The following is a 23775-nucleotide window of genomic DNA, read 5'->3' on the forward strand; positions in this document are numbered from 1 at the left end:
CACTCTGGAAGTGGGTCTCTGCTGTGCTAACTGCCCTCGACGGCTGCTCGGTCTTGGTGCTGTCAGAGTCCTGGCTGGACTTAAACAGGCCTTGTTTGTTGTAGGGGATCCGGTCCCCCGTGCATTGGTGCAGTGCAGCTGTGGCCGCTCCTGGTGTCCTCTCACTCAGTGGGGACAGATCTTAACTTCCGGAGCACAGGTACCTCTTCCTGGGTGGCTGCTGTGCCGGAGAACGACAACATAGTGAAGTGTAGTCTGCTTCTTCGGTGCATGCGGACTTCAGGGGCGTAGCTCCTCTTCTCTAAGGGAGATTGCTGGCAACTTGTAAAGGACTGGCAGTGTACCGGCGTTCTTGGCAATGCTCAGCTGCAGCATGAGTCACTAGGTCACGACTGTCGTTGCTGGTACAGACAGGCACTCTTCAGGTCTTGTTTACTCAATGCTCTTCTTTGTCCTCTTCTGGCTCTGTCAAATCAAGGGCCACCTAAATACTAAAACTAGGGGCGTTAATGGAAGTGAGGACTAGTAGCCAATGAGCTACATACCCCTGGGTCAGTATACCCTCTAGAAGACCACTTCCGGTGGGAAGTGGGCATCACCCTACCTAATTTCACCACACCCAATAGGGTGAACTCCTAATTTTCGTGTCCACTCCAGGTAGCCCACTTTAGGGGTGTGACTAGCCTGGAGGTGTAGCACGCCTCCTTGCATGGCTAATTTCCCACCTGTCCTGGTGCCAAATAGGCCTCAGGACAGGTGGGTGGCATCTCCCAGGTCTGGGGAAAGCCTGGCTCACATATCAAAGGCAGTGGGCTCTTTGAAGCTCCCTGCCATGACTTGATAATTTACTAGCCATCCTGCTGGAGGAGGTGTAAACACCTCCTGTCAGAGCAGGCATTGTTTCTGACCTCTGAGAGCTGGTCTCTCCTCCTAGGTGGTCAGAAACTCATCTGAGGTGGCAGGATGGACAGGACCAGTCAGCCAGCACTCTACAGGACTAGTAAGGGTCAGGGGGTACCTCTAAGGTACCCTCTGGGTGCATGTAATAATAAATCCATCCCTGGAATCAATGTGGGTTTATTAATACAGGGTGTTTGATACTCAACACCATAGGTTTCAGTGAAGCTATTAAGTAGTTGGGAAACTCGTTTTTACCAGTACTCGGTACTTATCTTAATATGGCTTCCTTGCTCACTTATAATATCCAGCAATGGAACTAGACATTACAGCTACATATCTGCTCATGCAGATATGTCCTCACATGCACTATAATGCACCCTGCCTTAGGGGTCCAAGGTCTGCTGTAGGGGTCACTTACATATAGCCAGTGCGGTGTCTTTGGTATGGCACACAGGAGTGTGCTGTGTCATGTTTTCAAACATGGTTTCCACCATGTCATGCAACCTGCAATAGCAGTTTGTGGGTTCCTTAGGGTGGCATAATATATACTGCAGCCCTTCGGGACCCCCTTTACTACTCATGCCCTAGGTACCTGGGTTACCAGTTATTAGGAACTTAGCCAATAGGGACACAATCAAGCATCACTTTGTTTTAATGAAGGAGCACGGTTTAGCAGGCCTTTGTCAGAGTTAAAAAAAAACAGCTTCTAGTAGCTAAAAAGGGGGCAAAAAGTAGGGGGGACTACTGCAACAAAAACCCAGTTTCCTACAGATGTCACTATCACTTCTTACTGTAATTCCACATCATCCTCATGGGCTGTGACGGTTGAAGTTCAGTGTCAGCCATGCCTCCTGACCAAAAACTCATATGAAAAACTTGCTTTCTCTCTCCCAAATATGTCTCTGCTAATCAATGGAGTAAGCCAGAGAGCTCTGCTATCTAACGCCATGCATAGTCACCATGTCAGGCTTCCCGCTGTACTTATCTACCCTCACACCACTGTACACTTCCCTCAAAGGCTTCCATTATTCCACCTACAGGAAGGAAGGAGCCGCAAACCTCTCATTCCTTCTACAGATGTGCAGAAGACTGATCTGCAGTAACAGCTGCAAAATAGGAATCTGAGTTAGGAAGGTATGGGCATGGCACTGCGTAGTGTAGGTTGGCACAGGCGGGGCATATGTTAGGATTGAAATCAGGATACTGGTTTACAACAGAGAAGGAACCTGATGTTGTAGGAAATACTTTCTGCAGGTTGTAGGTTGGTCGAAGGTCTGGTGATGTCTTTTGTGGTTCATAGTGATGTGGCATTTAATGAGAGATTCACTCGGTTTCAGTTTTATGTAATCTGATATATGGTGTAATTTGTGAAAGTATACCTCAAGATTGGTTTTTAATTTCACAGAAGTTGTTATGGAAATGTTCTATATTGCTTCTGTTTTTACATGCTCCCTGAAGCTTTCATACTTCAGTACACCTTTTCTTCATTATTCCTGTCAGATGAAGTTCCTCAAACGCTGCTACATGGTAATTATGGAATTAAAATAATTACATTGTTGCCTACACAGATATAAGATAAATAGTGATAAGGAATTGCAAATGTGTTTTAGAAAATCATTCACTGCATCATTCTATTTTTACTTGTTGGAATATTTGACAATCTTTACAGTTTAGGTGCATCGTCCATATCCTAGAACATTTGAGCAGAACGTCGTGGGCTAATAAGCGTTAGGGATTCTTTATAGTTAACATTTATATTGATAGAGGAGGCGTGTTATCTTTCATATAGTACATCTCACTAGGGGTTACTTTGTTTTTTGAGTGCTTGTTAGCATTTGCACAGAATCATTCCCAAGTGAGATGTTGTAATTCCCTGTTAGGAATCAGGCTAATTAAATAAGTACGATATTGTTTTCCACCTACGATAACAGTAATCCGATTCAATTTTTGTAGTAGGTCACAATAACCTCAGCAATCAGTGTTTTATCATAGGAAAATAGCATAGTTTCATGAAAAAACACCGGAGTTGGTGTTTGGGTATCCACCATGTATGCTGGTAGCCTTTCTATATTGTCCTTCAGAGAAATACCTCACGCTGAGTGCATGCATTCCAAAAGCGACAAATGTGGCACTTCTCTTAAAAGGGCAATATTGTGTATTCACATCTGATCACAAGTCTCACCAGAGAAGAGAGAAACCAAGGTAACATATAGTCCTAGTGAAAAGAGGAGGTCTCCTGACACCCATCCGATGAGGCAAAAAGTTGTCTGGTTTAATTCTTTAGAGACCATCATTTATCAACAATGTCATACATACATACGGTTTGAAATGTAGGGACTCCTCATGCCACAATTTCTTGTATAGTGGAAGTGATGTTTACGGGCCCATGCCTTGGGCTCAAATGAACGCTAAGACTTCAGGAATCAGATACTCCATCATGCTCATTGAATTGCCAAGGTACCTCCTTTTCACGTTTTGACTTTCAGAGAATAAGCTGTCTGTGAGAAATTGGGTTGTTGGTTGACTGGGGTGTGAGCCTGGTTTAGCAGAAATCACAATCCTTCTCAGTGTAAGACACAAGCCAACCCTCGATTGACTTGTGCTCAGCCCTCTGGTAGCTTGGTACAGAGAAAGTCAGGTTTAACTTAAAGGCATTGTGTATAACACTTCAAACAGTAATAAAGTGAAACACCACACAAAAAGGATCACACACCAAGTCATAAAAATAGAAGTTTCTTTAGTAAAACATGACCAAAGCAACACAAATTCAATTGGTAGAACTAGAGCTATTCAATTTACGAGATTTTAGTGAAAATAGCACCAAAAAGCACACAACGGCAACTGTGGATATCTTGTTGCCCCGAACCAGGACAAAATCACAAGTTCAGGCCGACCACGATGGAGTGCGGGCCGGCTACAGGGACCCATTTAGGCCTGCTGAACACAATACCTTAAATCGTGCAATGCAGATCGTTGTGAGGATCTGCGCCGAAGAAGCGTTGCGCAACCAATGCGATGCTTCGGTTTTGAGATGTGGCGACACTGCGACCCAAGGGCCTGCGTTGTTATTGAGGATTGTTTTTGATGTGGCTTCTGGTGCATTGTTGTCGAGAAGATTTGCGATGTGAAGTCCGGCATCAAGGATGCGGCGCACAGTTGTGTGATGCACTGGTTCCAAAGGGCTGCGATCTGGAGTCCGGCGTCATCGTTGAGGCTGCCATCGACGAGGCATGTAAGGGGCTGCACCGAGGATGCATCGGGCAGTGGTGGTTGCAAATGTGTTGTGAACTGCTGAGTGATGGGTCCAATCCATGCAGCAGGGGAGATGCTTCGGTTCCGCTCAGGTTTGTGCTTCGCAGCAGAGGTGCTTCAGCAGTTCGCAGGTACCACAGAGGCTAGCAAAGCACCTTACGCCCACTTCCAGAAGTTCAGGACTGGGATAGCACCTTTTGGCAGAGTAGACTCACAGATGGTAGAGTATAAATGCAGGTGCAAGGTTGTTGGAAGCCTGTTATGTCCTTGAAGCTTCAGATTAGGAGGCCAGCTAACTACCCCTTGAAGTCACCCTGGGTTCTGAGATCAAAAGATGCTGGTCCAGTCCTTCTCACCAAGGCAAGAGGGCAGTTTTTCCTTCAGAGCAGCAGTCCAGTAGAGTGGCAGTCCTTTCAGCAGCACGGCAGTCCTTCTTCCTGGCAGAGTATCCACAAGTCCAGAGGTGTATTGAAGAGTTGGTGTCTGAGGTCCATTATTTATACACAGCGTTACCTTTGAAGTGAGGAGAAGCTTCTAGAGGCTTGCCTTTGAAGTGCAAAGGTGCACTGCCTTCCAGGCCCTGGCTTCAGACTAACTACAAGGGGTATGCAGCCCTTTGTGTTGAAACAGGACACTGCCTATTCAAGTGGAAGTGGGGTCCAGCTCCTCCCTCCCATCCTGCTAGTGATGGCCCACCTAGTCACACCTAAGCTCCCCATTGTGTGTGGCTGTGTAGGGGAATATGCAAAGCCCAACTGTCACTCACACGTGTGACCCAGAGGGAGGCTGCAGGATCCAATTGGCTAAGGAAGAAAATGCCAACTTTATATAAGTGTAATTTTCATAATTATAATTTAAAATCTGACTTCGTCATTAGCTAGGATTTTAAATTGCGATTCCAGAGACACCAAACATGAAGGGAATACCTGTTCCCATTTGAAAATGACACCTATAAAATGTAATAAGGTAATTCTTTTTTTATCCCACGTAAGAGGTGGACCTTGCAGTAGTTAACAAGCATTTGCAATGCAAAGGTCTCACATTAGGAAAGTTTGAGCTATTGGTATTGTAAATGACAATTTTTTTTGTTTATGTGTTGGTTTTGAAAATAGCTAAATTAATAGCTTTGTCATTTACAATTCCAATAGTTGTAACTTTCGCAAATGTGACACCTATAGCATTTGTAATGCAGTATGTGTTGTATTTACGTGACTTAGATGTATTGATATTACAAATAACAATGGCTTTTAATTTTTTAAAATAATTAATACTCAAATAAAAGTTATTGTAATTTATAATGGCAATAGCTTAAACTTTTGTAAATAACTTTTGTGAAGATTATGTTCAGTGTATTTTATTGTGACGAAAATCCAAGAACAGAAGTGAAATATTAAATTTTTTTTGTGACATTTGTAATAAAGCTTGAAACATTGAGAGAACATATTTGAACCAGTTGTTGTTGAATGGTTGCACAGATTGATGCTGTGGTGGCGCTGAGTGATGTTGTGGTGGCTACGAGTGATGCTGTGGCGTTCAATGATGCTGTGGTAGTGCATAGTGATGTTGTTGTGCCCCTGAGTGATGCTGTGGTGGTGCTGAGTGATGCTGTGGTGATGCGTTAGATAGAGTGAGTGCGATAGGTAGATAGAGTGAGTGCGATAGATAGATAGAGGGCGATAGATAGATAGAGGGAGGGCGATAGATAGAGGGAGGACGATAGATAGAGGGAGGACGATAGATAGAGGGAGGACGATAGATAGAGGGAGGGAGGGCGATAGATAGAGGGAGGGCAATAGATAGAGGGCGGGCGATAGATAGAGGGAGGGTGATAGATAGAGGGAGGGCGATAGATAGAGGGAGGGCGATAGATAGAGGGAGGGAGATAGATAGAGGGAGGGCAATAGATAGATAGAGGGAGGGCGATAGATAGATAGAGGGAGGGCGATGGATAGAGTGAGGGAGGGCGATAGGGAGGGCGATAGAGTGAGGGAGGGCGATAGAGTGAGTGGAGGCGATAGAGTGAGTGGAGGCGATAGAGTGAGTGAGGGCGATAGAGTGAGTGAGGGCGTTAGAGTGGTAGAATGAGGGCAGTAGAGTGAGGGCGGTAGAGCAGTAGAGTGAGGGCGTTAGAGTGGTAGAGTGAGGGCAGTAGAGTGGTAGAGTGAGGGCACAACTAAGAAACAGAGCTAAACCTACATGCTACATCTCAAACATACAGACACGCATGACAGCCCTGATAGACCAACACAGGAAGAGACAAACTCACACACAGCTGCACAAAAACACTCACCAATAAACACACGTTTATGAGTTTACGACAATCCAAACATAGAGATGAGGTAAACTGACACACACATCAAGTAAAACAATATAACCAACAAAAAAGAGACATGGGGATACACCCAAAAAGACAGTCATGTGGACTTACACACACACACTTGCGAGTCCTAGCTCAGACAGAAAAAAACGGGGCTGCGCATACTGACATATTTGCAGCAACACACCACCGACTGTTACTGGAATACAACTCTAACATGCCACCATACCTCAGACAGATCGACACTACAATAGACACATTAAAGTATACTTGCATACTCACACAATAACGTACAAAGGCTAAGACCAGGGCCACTGGAATTATACTGCAGGCCTAAGTAAATTATGTGTCAAGAGAAGGCAAAATCACATCAACTCACCACAACTCAAACAGACTAAGTATGAAGATAGATTGATAAGCACAAGACCACAAACATTCATACAGTCACATATCACAGACTAAATAATAAATAAAAACACGAACACCACACACACATCTACTGAGGTCAACCGACTAAAACACAGATACCTGAAAACAAACACTCTCGAAGATACACAATTATACATAAACGCACACACAAAAAGTTAGGCAGGGAAACATACTTATGGGCACATAGTTAGACACAGACGTATGTATTCACATGGAGATGCACCCACATGGGTGCCACAACAAAGACAGTTGGGTACACAGCTATCCTATTAAAATTGCTTTAATTCCTATGTTAAAAACATGTGCCACCACAGATTTAGACAGACTAGTCACGTTGCCAACAGTTCTACAGAGATGTAAACACACTGTTACACACACATGCACGCTGTCTAACAACGCTCTCTGTAACCTGTCGTGTAGCAGGCGACCCCCACCACTCACACATGCACGCACCCTGCCCGTGAACCACCAGATTGATAAGACAATTTGCTTTTCCAAACTGCTTAGGGTTGGGCCCGGGAGGGGCCAGCTGATGCAACATGGTGCATTACAGCACCTCTCTGAGGGCAGATTATATCAAAGGTGATTACTGACTCAGGATAGTTTAACCCTGGGATTACCAGCAAGAGACAGGTGGGGGGGTAGGGAGGGGCCGCGAGATAAGGAGAGGTGTTTGTGTGCGTGTGAGGAAGAAAGGCAATACAGCAAGGTGGGGCTGAGAGAACCGATAAAAGAAAGAAATAATCAAGAGCAGGGCAGCGGTGACAAGCACAGTATCAGGCCAGGCGAAGGGGAGACAGTCAGGTTTCACGCGCCTCGGAGGGGCGCCAAGCTTTTTCCAATCCATAATGCATTCACCTCAAAGTGGCGATATTTACTGTAACCTTTGGAGAGCGGTGTCGCCCCTCCTACCTCAGTGTGATCGACTACACACAAACACCTTTTTGTGGGGTGTGTTCTCATATGAATCCCAGTGAAAGGCAAGAGAACAGAAGGGAAATATGATAGGAGAAAGGAGCAAGGTCAGAGAGCGGGCGAGGAGAGAGGGAGGGACATATTGGAAAGAAGAGGAGAAAGACAGGGGACGAAGTAAGGGTGGTGAGGCGTAGGAGGGAGAATGAGAGAATGAATGAAGTGTGTGGGTATAGAGAAAAGAGGGGAATACGAAAGAATGTATGGATGGAATAGGGTTGGGCGTGGGTAGAGATGGGGCAGTGCAAAGGAGAGAATATAAGAAAGGGACAAGGGATTGGGGTGGGAGAAAAATGCGGCAATACGAATATTAACTTTTTACATTCAACGCCTCAAACCACAGTGTTGTTCCCTCTAAGTGAATCAGAAAAGCAGGGCGTAAGGAGAGAACTTATGGAACTATCAGACATAAGGAGGCAGAAGCTAGAGAGGGTGGAGAGGCTATGGGTGGAAAACGAGAGCAGAAAGGCGGGCGGGGAGCGCGAATTGTCGAAGGAAAGTCAGAGAGTGGGTGAAAAGGACGGGGGTGCGAAGGGAAGCTGCAGGGAGAAAGGAGGGATGCGAAGACGGGGAGAAAGAGAGAAGAAAGCTGAGCAGGGAGGGGTTAGGAAAACAGAGTGAAGGAATGGGGTGAAAAGCACACGCGCTGGGAGGGGGGCTGGGCAACCATGCCAGCTTTCCGATTCACAAGCAGATGGTCCTGGTTATGACCTGCGAAGCGCGTGAAGTGGCTGGTGGCAAATGGAATCAGAGCGGCCGCTTTGATGTTCTTGTCTTGCTTTGTGGGAGGGGTAGGGGGAGCGAATACCCGGGCACGCGCCTGGCTCACATGAACTGTACGCGATCCGCAGCTAGGTAGACTTTTCGGAACGCTTACTATAAATCTCTCCCATCATCCCTACGGGGTGGAATAGGTGAGACCTAAAAATGAGTGTAAGGGCTTTTCATTACCAGGGCATGTAAAACTTAAAAGTACATGTCCAATTTTTTTAAATACACAGAACCCTGTCCAGGGTCTACTCTAGGGCTAACACATGTATTGTTTGTTTGTTTAAAAGCTTTATTCGATTTCTTCAAACGAGAATCATAAAAGCACTTATCAAATAATTAATTAATATACACAGTTTAAAAAGGAATCACATTTTGCTCTGAAAATTTCAGCTATTTTGAAATTCATACTCAATCATATTGTAATGGATTTCCTACATTTTACCACATTTTTCAAAAAATGTATCAAACACCATATAACAAATTCATTGTTTAAAAATTGCAATGCAAAAAACGCCGGTCTGCATCTTTTAAAATCTAATTTCTTTAGAATTGGTAACAGCCATTTTTTTCTTAGTAAATCATAAAATTTACAAAAGAATACAGTATGGATTGTAGACTGCTCTGAAATGTCGTCACAAGGGCACAATTGCATCTCTCGCGTCCATTCCTTCATTTTTGGGAAACATATTAGACGATGGAAAATATTTAATCTAAATCTCGCTAGCAGTAATCTTTCATATTGGCTCGGTACAAGTATGAGGTAGAGTTGCATACTATATGTTATCATTATTAGCTGGTGATGCGCTACTGTGGGCTTTGCTAGTTCTTTAGATATTCTTTGTTAGTCTAGTAGTGCCATACAATCTCTTTTTAACTCTTTTCTAGATATCGCTCTCGTAGTGGTGGGTTCATTATAAAAGTTAGGATGACCTCATTCATTCAGAAAGTCCCGGACATATCTTATATGTATTAAAAAGGAAGGTTTGGGACTGGCAAAGGGTTCACTTTGCCAGGTCAACATGACAATTTAAAGCTGCCCACACACTGGCTGCAGTGACAGGCCTGAGACACGTCAAAAGTGCTACTTAAGTGGGTGGCCCAGTCAGTGCAGCAGGCCAACTAGTAGCATTTAATTTACAAGCCCTGGGCCCAGGTAGGTCCACTGTATTAGGGACTTGCAATCAAAATTAATATGCTAATTGGGTATAAGCCAATTTGACCAAGTTTTAAGGAGAAAGTACAAGCCCTTCTGCTTTGGTTAGGTGGTAAAGTGCACAGAGTCCTATAGCCTACAAAAATAAATTCAGCAAAATGGAGGAGTGAAGACAAAAAGTCTGGGGATGACCCTGCAGAAAGGGCCAAGTTCTACCCTGAAAGAGTCAAGAATGACTGATCAAGGGGGATATAAACGTTCAGAATATCAGACAACGTTAGCAAATAAGAAGACTATTAATATCATGTCAGTGTTGTATCATTAAAAATTACTAAGACATTTGTTCACACTTATGCTCAATATTCAGGTGACAGCAGTAACAGTTAAATACTTTACTTTTTCAAATGGGGATATGAGGATTGCCCTTAAAGGGCGCTACTCAATCACAGATTTACCTGAAGGGACACAGAAGCAATTTTTATCTTGTAGCAGCGCATGCTGCTTAGGTGCGGAGTGCATTGATTGTGTAATCCATCAGAGTTTTATGTGCGTTTGTCTTTACTTTTGTCATGCTTACATTGTCTGAAGCAGAGATGAAGTCACGAACTTATGTCTGGGCCCAGGGTTTGAAGTAGATGTCGATCGGGGATCCATTCTGTGTGGCTATTGGAGCCAGGCAAATGTACCCGATGAGATACATTTGCTCATAGGAATGTCCTTTTACTGTTCAGATTGTTAAGGGAATCGTCGATGAACACCACAGCATAACCGGGTTGGCTCTCTCCTAGGGACTGACCAGTGTTGATTTGACCATTGTCCTTGGAGCTGGCAGCCGAGTGAAGAAAGATTCCCGGACACCACAGCCTCACATACCGTAGCGAAACAGGCTGTAGGGAGGGAGAGTGCCTTAGGTAAACTGCAGAAAGTTAGTTCACTCATTGTTGACTCTACAGGCCTTCTTGGGACAGCTTTTTTTGTGGGCATGTAACCTCGCTGATCTCCAAAGAAGAACACCTTGTAAAAGCAAAAAGTAATGATGTTTCTCAAATGTCTAGCATATTTTCGTTATAGTTCTAAGCCAGCATACTGAGAACTCATTGAAAACAGAGGTAACTCACATGTCTTGGTTTTCTTGCTAGTGGTCTTCTATTCTTTTTTAGGTCTTGCCTACTAGACAGTGCGTGCGCTGTCGGTTGCGATATGTATAGATTGCATACAGTGGACTTAGAGCATGCCCATTGCTTACTGTTGGTTGCTCCACTGTCACTCTTATTCACTTGCTTCTTACTAGTTAGCGTGTATGGGCTTGCCTACCTCTTCTTGTGCTTGTCCTGCCTCTTCTTGTTCTTGTCCTGTCTCTAGAGCATTGCCGAATTACGTATGGCTCGTCATGGCACCCTTTTTTTTATGCAGTACTCTTTTCTGTTTGTTAATGCACTCTACAAGAGTGCATGTGTATTCCAGCTGTCTCCCATGTGTAATTCTCCCCCACGCTCACTTGTGTTGCTCTTTCGCTGCCTGTGTACTTCTCTTTCGCTGCCAGTGTACTTCTCCTCAGCCCTCCTTCATGATGCCTCGTGTGCTTATCCCCAGCGTTGCTTTTTCGCATTGTGCTTCTTCCCCCCTCAACTCCTTATTGTGCTTTCTCTCATCCATTTCCTCCTCCTCTCTTTCCTGTCCACCTGTGTTCTAACTTCCCATCCTTGCCCTCCATGTTTCTTTCTCCCACCCATGTTCCTTGTGTTTCTTCACTCCCTGTCCTCCTGTTGTTCCCCAGTACTCTATGATTCTACTCACCCTATCACCTATTGTTTTACCCCACCAGTGCAGCTTATTTTTCTTTTTGTTTACTGATCCTACGTGGGCCGACAAAAAACACACATGCCATTTTGTAGGTGTGCGCATGCTTGGTGTCTGTGCCTACAAAATGACATGGCTGGATGCATAGGCTTTTGTTTTTCTATTCCTCTTTTTTTTTTGCTACACAGCATCGATTATGCTATACAGCTTGTTTAAAACGATTGACAAAGCCAATGGGACTCAAAGTTGATAACTATCGGCTTTGCCAAAGATTGTTTTTTTCCTTTGGTCTGGCATAGCCAAAACCTCTTACCATGATAAATACTCAGAAAAGGGTATGGGGACCAGATTCAGCCTTCTGGAAAGTTTTAAAAACCTGCTCTTCAACCGTAGTTAGTTCTTCTCATGTACCTCTGTGTGAATCTGCTGCCTTAGCGATGGGATACCTCCGTGGGAGGTAGCCGCGTGCTCTATAAATTCAAAGTAAATAAATAAACCTCCCCCTTTAATCATTGGTTTGTCTTGGTCAACCCCTTCAGTCATTGCTTGAATAAAGTGTCTTGCATGATTTGGATCACCCCAAAGCATTGTGTGGTTGTTTACATTTCCTTAGGTAATTAGCAAAGGAATCCCTTTCACTGCAGCTGATGACTCCAGAGGACTGTGTTGATTGGAGCTGCAAAGAGACTTCATTTATTTTCGTTGCGTGTCATTCTCATTTTTGATCAGACCAAAGCACTGCAAGGAGTTCTTGGGTGGCAGTGTTCTAGCCTAGCACAGAAAAAAACGTACAGCAGTGATTATTAAAACTGCCGCCCGCCGAGCCTCATTGGATTGGGAGGGGCATCCTCTCACCTAAGATCATCGCAATGTGAATTTTAAGTTGCAGAGGACATCGTAGATGTTAAGAGGGATTTGCTAACCGGGCTACTTGGTTTATATCTGGAGCTGAATGCCTTGCCAAGCTGGGGGCTTTCTTAGAAACTAGTAAGACAGGGCAAAGCCTTCCGTTGAATTAGTTGGCAGAGTTAGTGCCTTTTCTTCTATTAGGGTACTTTTCAACTGGTAGAAGATACTACAATTGTCTAAGAAAACAAAACAAAACCACTGCAACGTGGCCCATATAAAACACAAAACATGGTGCCAAACTCAAAATAATCAACAAAGCCTCGTGCACATCTCGACGGATTTCCTGATCCTCATGCATTCCAAATCACTATGTTGACAAGCATCCCAGTTTAAAATGGCCTCTGTAGTTTCATACAATTCACATGAGACTACGTATCTTTGCACATACCAGCTGTTACACAGCTAAATGCAACAGGTAGGTGAGCTTGGGCTATGGTATGTAACTCTACCCTCGTGATCTGTTCTCAAGAGATGGGTTTACCCATATGGCTAGATTCGGTTGGACGCCCATGAGCTTGTATGTAAAAATAGAACCCTAACCGCTCCCCTAAAACAGCGGCATTTTTCAGCATTCGGAGATGCAGTGAAGAAAGGCGGGGGGGGGGGGCAGGAATGGTGGACTTTCAGCCACAGGGTATTTGCCTTCAGGCTGCAGAGCTGTGATATACAACTGATGTCGAACTGCGCAAAAGCAAGATGCTCTGACTGGCAAAGACTGTCTTGTCAGATAGAGCTGGTTCTTTGATCCTCTGTAGAGAGCAGGCAGTAGATACACCAACAACACTGGAGTCAGAAATACCTGGGATTCAAGTTGTGGGACATACCAGACCATCGGGCTTTAAGTTCAACAGCCCTATCTGTCCACCACACTTCCCCTTACTTTCCCTGTGAATTACAATCCCTGCCACGTTACCCTGCTTCTGAGCCTCACATTATGCCTATGCCATCACACACCTCCCTTGCTGCTCAATCCTTCCATTTACCCCCTCATCCATACATTGACCATGCACTCACTCTCCGTCCGACCATCCACTGCTGCAGTTTCGCTTCAAACCTTGCACACTCATCCATTCGGTGCTTGTACGTCATAAACCCCATACACTACATTTTTGCACAGTCACAGCTTACTGTGCACCGGACTTGCCTCACACACCGATGACCCTGCACTCTTCATCAATTATTGCACTCACCCGCTAATCTAACCATCCATTCAAGCAGTCACCCATCCATTCATTGAATTTACTCATCCGTCCATGTAATCACTCACCTGCTGAATGCCTCTTTCCATATACTCCACCTTCTGTCAGACTGCTTCACCCACTGCTTTCTCCCCACAGACTGCCATCCTTCATTCACTTACACATTAACTTAGCCATTTATCAATGCGCTCATTAATGCATCTATCACTCACCTGTTTACTACTCCTACCAAATAGGTTGCGCCTTGTCCTACACTCCAACAGTCACTGCCTGGGTCTCCCCACCCTTGCCCCCCACATATTGCCTTTTCCCGTCATCCACCTATGTATTCACTTAACTATTTCAGCCATTAACCCATGCATTGAATAATAGAATCATCTTCAGACGTGTTCTCTCCATCCAAACTACCACCCAAACATGAATGGAAGAAGCAGTTTCACTTACAAGTCAGACTTATAGTCTTTGCCAATGCTTGGTGTTATAACCCCTATGTTTTCCATTCCAGGGATCACTGGGTGTCTTTGGGACACGGTGGAGTTTCTCAGAGCTTTAATAACAGTCAATAGTTTAGTTTTCTGCCTCTGTAGAGTGGCCCGTATCTCGATGTCATTAGAACCAATTTGAAAAAGAAAAGAACACAGGTCCACCTTCACGTGCAGGAAATATGACAGACTAGTATACCCACTGTATATTCAGCTTCCAGCATTCTATATTGAACTATACATATATTATTTTCTTTGTCAGGCAAATATTTCAGTTTGTTCTGCTTATTGGCCGAAAAGACTGCACAGATGAAACATACTTCCTTCTAAATTTAAGAAACATTATTTATTTTCCTGGTAATATCTTTAAAGAATGGAATGTGATGTTTAGCTAACAGTTTAAACATACAGGCTTCACCCCTGATAGTATTCTTTATTTATTTTCCTCCAATTTTAATCCATAATTTCGCTGCTCGCATCAGAAATAACTGTTTAGGCATTTAGGAACCCAGATTTCCACCAATCCTTGGCGTCGTGTATTCCTCATTCTCCCCAGGTTGATTAGTTTTACTTCACCTGTTTTGTATTCACTGTATGATTAGACAATGAAATACTTCGTGCCACATACTTTCACAGTATACATACTGAATACATGCATGAAGATAACCGTGGACAGTTCTGGTGGTGCAGTCTACTCTGCCGCCTAGTATGTGAGTTTCACTAGTATCACTGAGAAGCATCAATGAATTTTTTTAGGACTAACCTACTGCCGATTCTTCGAATTTCGTCTTCTTTCGGTACACATTTCTGGGTTTTACATTATAGTGTCATCCCTACAACCCAGGACTACAGCTTAAATATAGAGTTTGTACCTTTGTAAAATTTGATAAACCTGTTTTAGCTGTAGTCATCAGTTGTGAACGTTGCGCTAGTGCTAGCTTTTGTCGCCCTGTGCACTTAATGGTTTTTAATAGCTATTGAAGTGAGTTTCATTTTGTGTGCCTTGCTCCTCTAGAGAGGATGGGGAATTAGAAGAGGGTGAACTTGAAGATGATGGAGGTGAGGAGGTTCCCCAGGAAGAGACTGAAGGCGTGGAGAAGAGTCAAAAAGACAAAAATGAAAAGGGTGAAAAACAGAACAGCGATTCAGAGGATGAGAAATCACATCGGCGATTGAAGCGAAAAAGGAGAAAGGAACGAGAAAAAGAGAAGCGAAGATCCAAAAAGAAGCGGAAGTCAAAGCACAAGGTAAGTTTCAATGTTTGGCATCATTTTGTTATGTTTTCATTTTGAGTTGGCATGGTCTGTTGGTATTTTTTTGTTATGTTTTCATTTTGACCTGTGCAGTGGCAGGGTATATTCAATATGTTTAGTCTTGAAATTGGCTACAGTAAAACCCATGAAAGTATTTCAGTTGATTCAGCCGAAAATGTGGAGCTATTGTAAGTGAGCTAGGGACCATTTTGGCTTCCCGCCAATGATCTTTTTCTAGTGGGCAAAAAACCTTTTTCCGTTTCATGCACATTAATATCAGTGGGTAAAGAGTGTGCTTTATTAGCGATTTGTAGATTGCAGAGATTCCGTTATTGTCCAACGGTGCCGTGGTGATATTTGGTTCCAGATAATTGAACCTTGGCCACTGATTTAAGATTGTGTTTATGGGTTTTGAGTGCATGAAGCAGCTGTAGGCAGCATAAAGTGTTATTTATATAGTGAGTATTATTTTGTATGTTACTCGAAGGTTTTTCTGTGGGTCCCCTCCCAGAAATCTCCCACATTGATAGACAAGTCAGATCCTAGGGATGAAAGCCGTCCAGATATAACATGTGATGAAGCCACATGCCATGCTAGAGAGGGGTCTTTGTGGCTGGGGACAGGTTTTATCATTTGGCCATAAAATAGGTATAACAGGCATATTGATCCAACATTCCTAGTTCCAATTTGATATTGCAATCATCACTGTCTGCAAACACTCTTGGTATCAGTGACCTGTCTCAGTATTTCTGCCCGATCAACATATCCACCATCCAATGTTTGCAAGTTTATGATTCCCACTGATTGTCACCGTATACACTGAACAGTGGGGAGTGCTTCTGATTTGAACTCATTGTTTCAACCTGGGCCTGATTGCTGCTAACACAGGGAGTCTGATGCTTCTTGCACTTCCTAATCTTTCCAAATTTTGCCTTCTGAATGGATCCCTCTCTGTGTCATTTTGTTAGTGTCACCCAGAAGATTCCTAGCTCCACATGCAGAGGTTACCCGGATCTTCACAGTCACTTAGCGAAAGACTGATTTGAAATAAATCGCCATTTCTATAACAGAAGCCACTCCATGAACTTCACAATTAAAAATAAGTCATATTGTTGTCTCAATAACATTATTTGTACTCACTTTCAGAAGGTGACATGGAGGTTTAGATTATGTAAGGCAGTCATAACACAAGATCTCCTTGTGTTTGCTTAGTAATAACACAGGATAACCAGGCATCACTGCACAACTTGTATGAAGCTCCCTTGCTGTCTCCATTGTCAGAATCAAATAATTGCACGACTATTCTTACTTCTAATGCAATCAAGTCACATGAGGAAATGTAACTGCAGTGGCATTTGGTTAATTTAGATTTTTGATTGATTACACCAGAAAATATAGTGTAATTACACCTGTGGCTAAATGCCTATAAGAGGAGAAGGGATGGCTATCAAATTAAATAGACTCTATACGTATGCTTTTATATTAATATCTAGCTTAATTCTTAATATGTGCTTGTTTTTTTTAAGCAGTTCAATAAGAAAAATGAAAAAGCAAGCTTTCATCACAAGAACGACACAATACAAAGACCTATCAGACATTTCAGTTAATCCTGAACTTCTTCCGCTGATACCTAGAAACAGTGGGTCTTAAAACAAGGCAAATAATACGCGTGAAAAGTAATTGAGTAAAGAGAAGTGAACCTGATCTTAGAGCACTACTAATGTTCTTTGCTTTTTCACTCCGAACCTGCTAAACCTGCATAAAGAGAGACATTTGTATTTACCTAGGGGTCTATGGCTACTAGCCCAAATCCTTAGTAGCACATAATGCTAAAATGGCGACAGTTTTACCGCTATTATGACATCCTAAAATTAGCAGTTTGAGAAAATGCATGTACAAATTATCCCATTGAAAGAAATCATGGTTATGGCATCTAAGATGAAAGTGTGTTGTGCATAATAAAATTAAAGAACTGTTCCTAGGTTAGGTAACACAATATCAAATGATTGAGGTTAGTACATAGTTCTTGCTAAAACCCATGCAAGATGAATGATTTTAGAGAGACTCTCTTTTGCAGGGAAATGCACCAGGGAACTTGGAAGATATTAAAAATGTTGAAATTACAGTATTGAGGTGTCAAATGAGTTCTGATTATGTTGCTCTAGATAGGAGAATGTTTACGCCTAGAACATTAATTTATACATTCAGAATTCCTTCAAAAGAGGTGATAGTCCGTGAGAATAAAGAAAGGAAAACATCAATGATTATTAGAAAGTAAACACCAATCCATAACAAATATCGTCGGATCAATGCTATCAGGAGAGTAGCAAAACATGGTTTGTTAACCAAAGGCAATTACTAAAAAAATAAAACATATTTTCTCAGTTATTCTGACAAATTAAAATGGTTAAATATAACCGTATGCTACTTAGAATACTAAATGAAATTGGAAGTGAGTAGCTAAGGCCCAATAGTTACCAACATCTATGCAAAAATGAGATAATTCTAGAGTTTCCAAGTAGTGAAAAACAGAACGATGCTGAAAAAGGTTGGAAAGCAAAGCATTTCTGCTGGCACCCCTTCCTTTTAACTTGTTTATCTTATATCTGCATCGTAAACCACCCAGAATTGTTAACGTGTATTTATGCTTTTTTGTATGCTGACTATAAGATACTATATAGTCATATTCCAATAGGGCTACGCCTTTAAATAAAACAACTGACATTCCTTTTTAAGTAAATCTGGTCTTAATCAGACAGAAGGTAAGATTGTGATGTTTGGTAAATGCAACGGAAATTCAGTTGGAGCTACGCAGATGTTAAGCATGATGTATTTGCATAACTTACCTGTCTAATCATCATCATAAAAGATAGGTTGTCGTTGAGACCTATATGAACATATAGATGGGCTGTGACAAAAACAATCATTTGGGAACTGTGGGAATTCATTAACAAGATGGGAAAACACACATTCCAAACTCAATCTATGGTGCATAAAATCAAAATACTGCATGTCCCAATATATGAAGCTGCTCTCTGGACTCCTTATGGTTTGATGCAGTGGAAGGAAGTCTATTTAAAAAGATTACTAGCATGTGTAAGCCTATCTCCGTGTATGCGTTGTACATCAAATTGAGTTAATACTCAGGAAAATATAGGGCTGTTCAATCCTTAGTTCGTTTCTTGAAGATACAAAAATGACTGATGAAAATAATCTGCTTTCCTTATTTGATTGTGACTTGACATATATAAGAATGAACTGTGGCCATTGGACGCACCTCTCTCGCAGGGTTGCATATAGGTCTGGTACATTTATCACTAGGGCTTTAAAGAGCCGAGAGACCCCCTCTTCCGTTATCTTCTGCATAGTACCTTTGGGATGTATCAGATTAAAGCCTGGAATGAGGTACATCCTGTCTTCAAACAATTCCAGTGCTCCAAATATAGAAAAAAGTGTTACTTATGGAGCCAACGCTCTTCTGTTGCTTGCTCATAAGATAGCATATGATTCAGCGACCAAAGATCTGCTAGTTTGGATATTTCAATTTTGTCCCAAGCCTGAAACCCGCAAGCTGGTTAAAACAGTTCTGAGGCTTCTTGGCCTTTTAGCCTCATGCATCCTGCTTGTCCACTATGTAAGATTGCATATCTGGGCTATGCAGTGGGATTTAAACTCTTAACTGGCCAAGCACAAGGAAATCTGTTGTATGCCATCCAGATTTCGGAGGAAAGTGCAGTGGTGACGTATGCCTTACTGCTGGGTTGGGGAGGTCATCTGGGGGAAGTGGAGATCAGTGGACTCTGGTCTGTAGAAACCTGGCTCTATATCAATTTGTGGGATGTTCGTTCTGGCACTGACAGACTTCTTGCCATCCCTCAAGGGGAGGGCGGTGCAGGTTCTCACGGACAACACTACCACCATGTTGTACTGCAACAATCTAGGCAGGGTGTAGTCTTGGGACCTGTGCGAAGAGGCTTCATTTCTGGTGTTGACTGGAGCTTCATGGCATCTCCCTGATTGAAAACCACCTGGCTGGATCATTGAATGCTGGTGCGAATGAGCGCAGCGCCCAGTTTATCATGAATGGCATCTGCCTCCCATTGTAGCAGAGGGCATCTTTCAAGAGTGGAGGAAAACCTACCTTGATCTTTATGCCACTGTTGAGAACACATCTTTCTTGCATTGGAGTTCCTGGGGAAACTCTAGCTAGGAGATACATTTCATTGAGAGTTCAACACGAGATACCTGTATGCATTCCTGCCTCTGCCCCTCCTGCCCACAGTTCTGAGGATGATTGGGGGCAATCAGGCCTAAGTCATCCTAGTAGCTTAGATGAGACGTGGAGAATGTGTTACCCAGACCCTCGGGGCATGAGTGTCTGTCCTTCGATCAGGTTACCACTTTGAAAGCATCTTCTGTTGCAGCAGCAGAACTGGGCTTTGCACCTGAACCTGCACAATCTACATCTCCATGCATGGAGAATGAGCAGTGACAATTGCCTGCGTTCAGTCTACCACTTGAGATGATGGATGTCATCCTTGCTGCTAGGCATCCTTCTACAAAGTCCATCTACACTGGACCCATCGGCAAATTCGTGGTCAGCTTTAGAGTTCACAAGACACACCCTTTGCAACTCAAACTCCCAGATGTGTTACTGTTTGTTTTGTCTTTGGCCCATCAAGGTTTAGCTTTGGGTACAATAAAAGGTTATATATATGTATTGGTCCTTTTGGCCTTTTTGTGTTTGCCTGCCCAACTGTCCTTATTTAAATAACCTCTTGTGATGTGAATTATTAAAGGTTTGACCCATAAGTTCCCTACTTACCCGTTTGTGATGCCATAGTAGACCCTGAACTTGGTCTTGACAATCTCATGATTTCTCTCTTAGAGATGAATCTCAGCTGTGTTCTTTGTGTCGGATGACTCTAAATAGTGTTTTCCTCAGGGCGAACACTTCAGTTTGTCGAGCAACCGTCCTACACCATCTTTTTACCAAGTTGGTGCTGTGGTCTTGTGCCACCTTCTTTCCAAAAGTTGTGACTCCTTTCCACATTTTGCAATCAGTTGTTCTTCCAGCGTCCCACCCCCCCTTAGCCCTGGTAGGAGTAGGGGGGCACTATTGCTTAGATCCCAAACAAGCTTAAAGCTTTTACAACGATCATTACAGGGACCGTCAGGTGTACAATCAGCTTTTTGTAGAGTTCTCTTTGGCGAAGAAGGGGAAAGCGGTGCACAAGAGGACTTTGTTGAGGTACATATACCCCTGCAGTAGGATCTACTGCGCATTAGCCATACAACAGCCTTCAGAATGTCTGAGAGCCAATTCCACCAGGACTAAGGCTGCCACCACATCACTGTCACATGGAGTTCCTGTCCTTTAAATCTGTCAGGTCACAGCATGTGTGTTGATGCACACGTTCACAAAGCGCCTTGTCAGTCACATCTGGAGGAAAGGACATTTCACCTTCTTGGTCCTACAGAACGTCTTGGTCTGAGCCCACTCCATAGGCCCTTCATCTTTAAGAGGTATTACTTTGGTGTTTTTTGTGGTTAGACATATTCATCAGAAAAACATGTTACTTACCTTCTGTAATGCACTTTTTGGTGAATACTCTATCTTGCTGCAGATTCCTTATTGCCATCCCACTTCCTTGTTCTGTCGAATTATCTCATTTTAACATCTAAAAAGGAGCCAAACTAGACATTTGCATAGTGGCACTGACAATTGGGGTGTACTCGAAGTCCAAAAGCACAGAACGAGTCAAGCAAGAAAGTGATGTTGGTTCACAGGGATGGCGCTTATAAGTGGCTCCACTTTGTCACTACCGAGGCGTAACAAAGTCAACGCAGAGCCCCATAATCCCCCTAGCAGTGTGTGAGAGCACTGCTACGAAAAAACATCTGGATCTTGTCCGGGGTAATATTCTAAAGGTGAGAAATCTGCAGTTCGAGTAGTCAACAGAAAGAGCTTTACCTAATGTAAGTAACATGTTATATTATTACTGATGTTCATTTCGTCTGAATGCAGTGATTTGCAGCAATTCATTATGAAGGATCCGAAAGAACTCGAATGTAAGTTATACTGTGATTATAGTTTGTTTTTGATGTTAAGCAGCTTGGATTATTTGGAGATATTGGCTGTCTGAGGCCTTCCTGCTGGAATAATTTTGGAGCTTGCTGGCAAAGCAATATTATGGTTTGTTATTCAATTGTGCCTTTTTGAGGATGAGATTTTGTTTACGGAGGTCCGTTTTTTAGTTAGTGTACAGCAAAGTCTGGTAGTTTTGTCAGCATTTGTATGTTGTAATTGAGGATTTATTTCTTAATGTAAATTTTAGAATGTGGCTAAATCAGATTTGCAGGTCTAAGTTATTTTTAGTGAAAGGGATTTCGATATGGGATGCTTGAATAACTGTTTTATAGTTTGCTTTTTTGTATTTGGGATAGTTTTTAAAATAAGGTTTTATTAACTCAAGTAGGCTAGGCAAATATTGATGGATGCATTTTCTACATTAAAATTTCCACCTTTACAAAGTTCATGTTCACTCCATATAAACGTGTATATCTAGTGGCCAAGGCACATTTTCAGCCAGCTTGGGGTTTCAGGAAAATTGATACTTTAGGGCCAATACATATATATATGTATATGTTCAGGTTTACCCATGTATTCTAATTTGGCACAAGGAAGCGTGTTACCAGGGGGTTAAATCACCGATTGACAGGATAAACCAATGTTATTCTTACTTGTCATGCTATTTGCCAGTGCATCAACACCTATAATGCCTCATGACTCTGGGGAATTTTGTAGAATTGGGCAATAATGTTTTTCCACAGTCCAGAATGTTAGTTTGTATCTATCCATTGTGTTTGTCAGATTCAAAGAGTAGTAAGCTTTAAAAGAGAAAGAAATAAACATGCTCTGTAAACATAAGAAATTGACTTTTTGACAGATAATGTATGTACAATGAGAAGGCTAAGTAGCATGCGGTAGTGGTTATGAACGCAATCATAGAAAAAGTATGTAAACTATGAATATTCAAGTGCTTCTCCTGGTTTTTGCAGTTCTTCATAATTCAAATTAGACTTAAATCATAGAACTTATTTGACATACCAAAAGTTGTTAAAAGTAAACTACGTCAATTCAATCCCAATTGACTGTACAAAGATGTACATTTTAAAAATGTCAAAGGAAAAATCTAATTACATTGACAGCACTGGTATTGTCATTGCCAAAGAGTGTTATACCTAGTGGATTGACCTTGTGTTCTGCAATTTAGCGACATGCATCTTCGAGCGAGGACTACTCTGATTACAGTGATGATTCAGACTTCAGTCCCAGTGAGAAAGTGCGCCGGAAATACAGAGAATATAGTCCTTCCTACCCACCGGTAAGTTACATTGATTTAACAGACATTTGGTGTTGCACTGGGGTACATTTTGGTTGCAAATGTGAACGATTTTTCTAATTTGTTGCAGATATCTTGACGAGGCAAAAAAGAAATCTTAGCTGTAGGAATTGCATGTGAAAGACTGATAGCTTTTTTTTAGATGATGGAAGTGCTACTAACCTTTGTGAGCGTTTTGAAAGATGTGCCCCTTGTCTGTGATTTTGGTGTTTGCCGCTTGTTGAGCCATATCAAGCCTTGACACAGGTAATCTGTGAAAATGAAGGGTGATCTGGAAAGGGTGTTGTCACTAATTTTGTCCAATAATGAATTCACTGTTGGCTAAGAGGCTGTGCCTTGTGTCTTATTATCTTTACATCAAGCCTCTTCTATTGCTCTGTTTTCAAATTTACCACACTCATGTTGCTGTCATCTTTGAGTGTAGTATTTTTTAGTCCTTACAAAAAATCTTTTTTTGCATTATCTAGCTTTGTAGGTGAGGATGGAACGTAGCTGGGCCTCACTTTTGCCTTGCACATGGATTAAAGCATATCATTGAAGTGCATCTTTTTTTGTGCCAACATAACCTTTGCTTGGGATTTTGGTGTCCAACAAGACATCACTTACATTTGTGCTTAAAAGTAATATATTTGTTTGACCGAGAAACTGGAGTCCATATTACCAAGACTTTTCCATGGAAACACCAGTGTGTGTCTGGACCTTTCACTACAGCCCACCATTGCATCCCAGTCCAGAAGCTCCAACAGAAAGTTTTCTGAATGGGTCACTAGCAGTGATACCAGGATCAACTTATTTTGTACAGGAAGGACAGGAGTTATTTATAGTTTGTAATTGCTCCGGTTTGGTTCACACATTAAGATTATTTTGCTTTGTTCCAAGCATGCAGCATCATTCAGAACTAGCTCTGGGCGGTAAATTCCGTTCCGCTCGCG

General features: G+C 42.5%; 1 protein-coding gene across 2 annotated transcripts in view; it reads left to right on the forward strand.

Moving 5' to 3' along the window:
• Positions 1 to 23775, forward strand: part of ZC3H4 (zinc finger CCCH-type containing 4) — a 148966-nt gene that overhangs the window by 27999 nt on the left and 97192 nt on the right. For both annotated transcript variants that reach the window (XM_086938483.1, XM_086938484.1), the window contains exons 2-3: positions 15200 to 15431; positions 22715 to 22825. In XM_086938483.1, the coding sequence (XP_086794609.1) occupies positions 15200 to 15431; positions 22715 to 22825 (343 nt within the window). The remainder of the gene's footprint in view (positions 1 to 15199; positions 15432 to 22714; positions 22826 to 23775) is intronic.

The sequence above is a fragment of the Lissotriton vulgaris genome, chromosome 9 (assembly GCF_964263255.1).
Source record: "Lissotriton vulgaris chromosome 9, aLisVul1.2, whole genome shotgun sequence".
NCBI classification, from domain to species: domain Eukaryota; kingdom Metazoa; phylum Chordata; class Amphibia; order Caudata; family Salamandridae; genus Lissotriton; species Lissotriton vulgaris.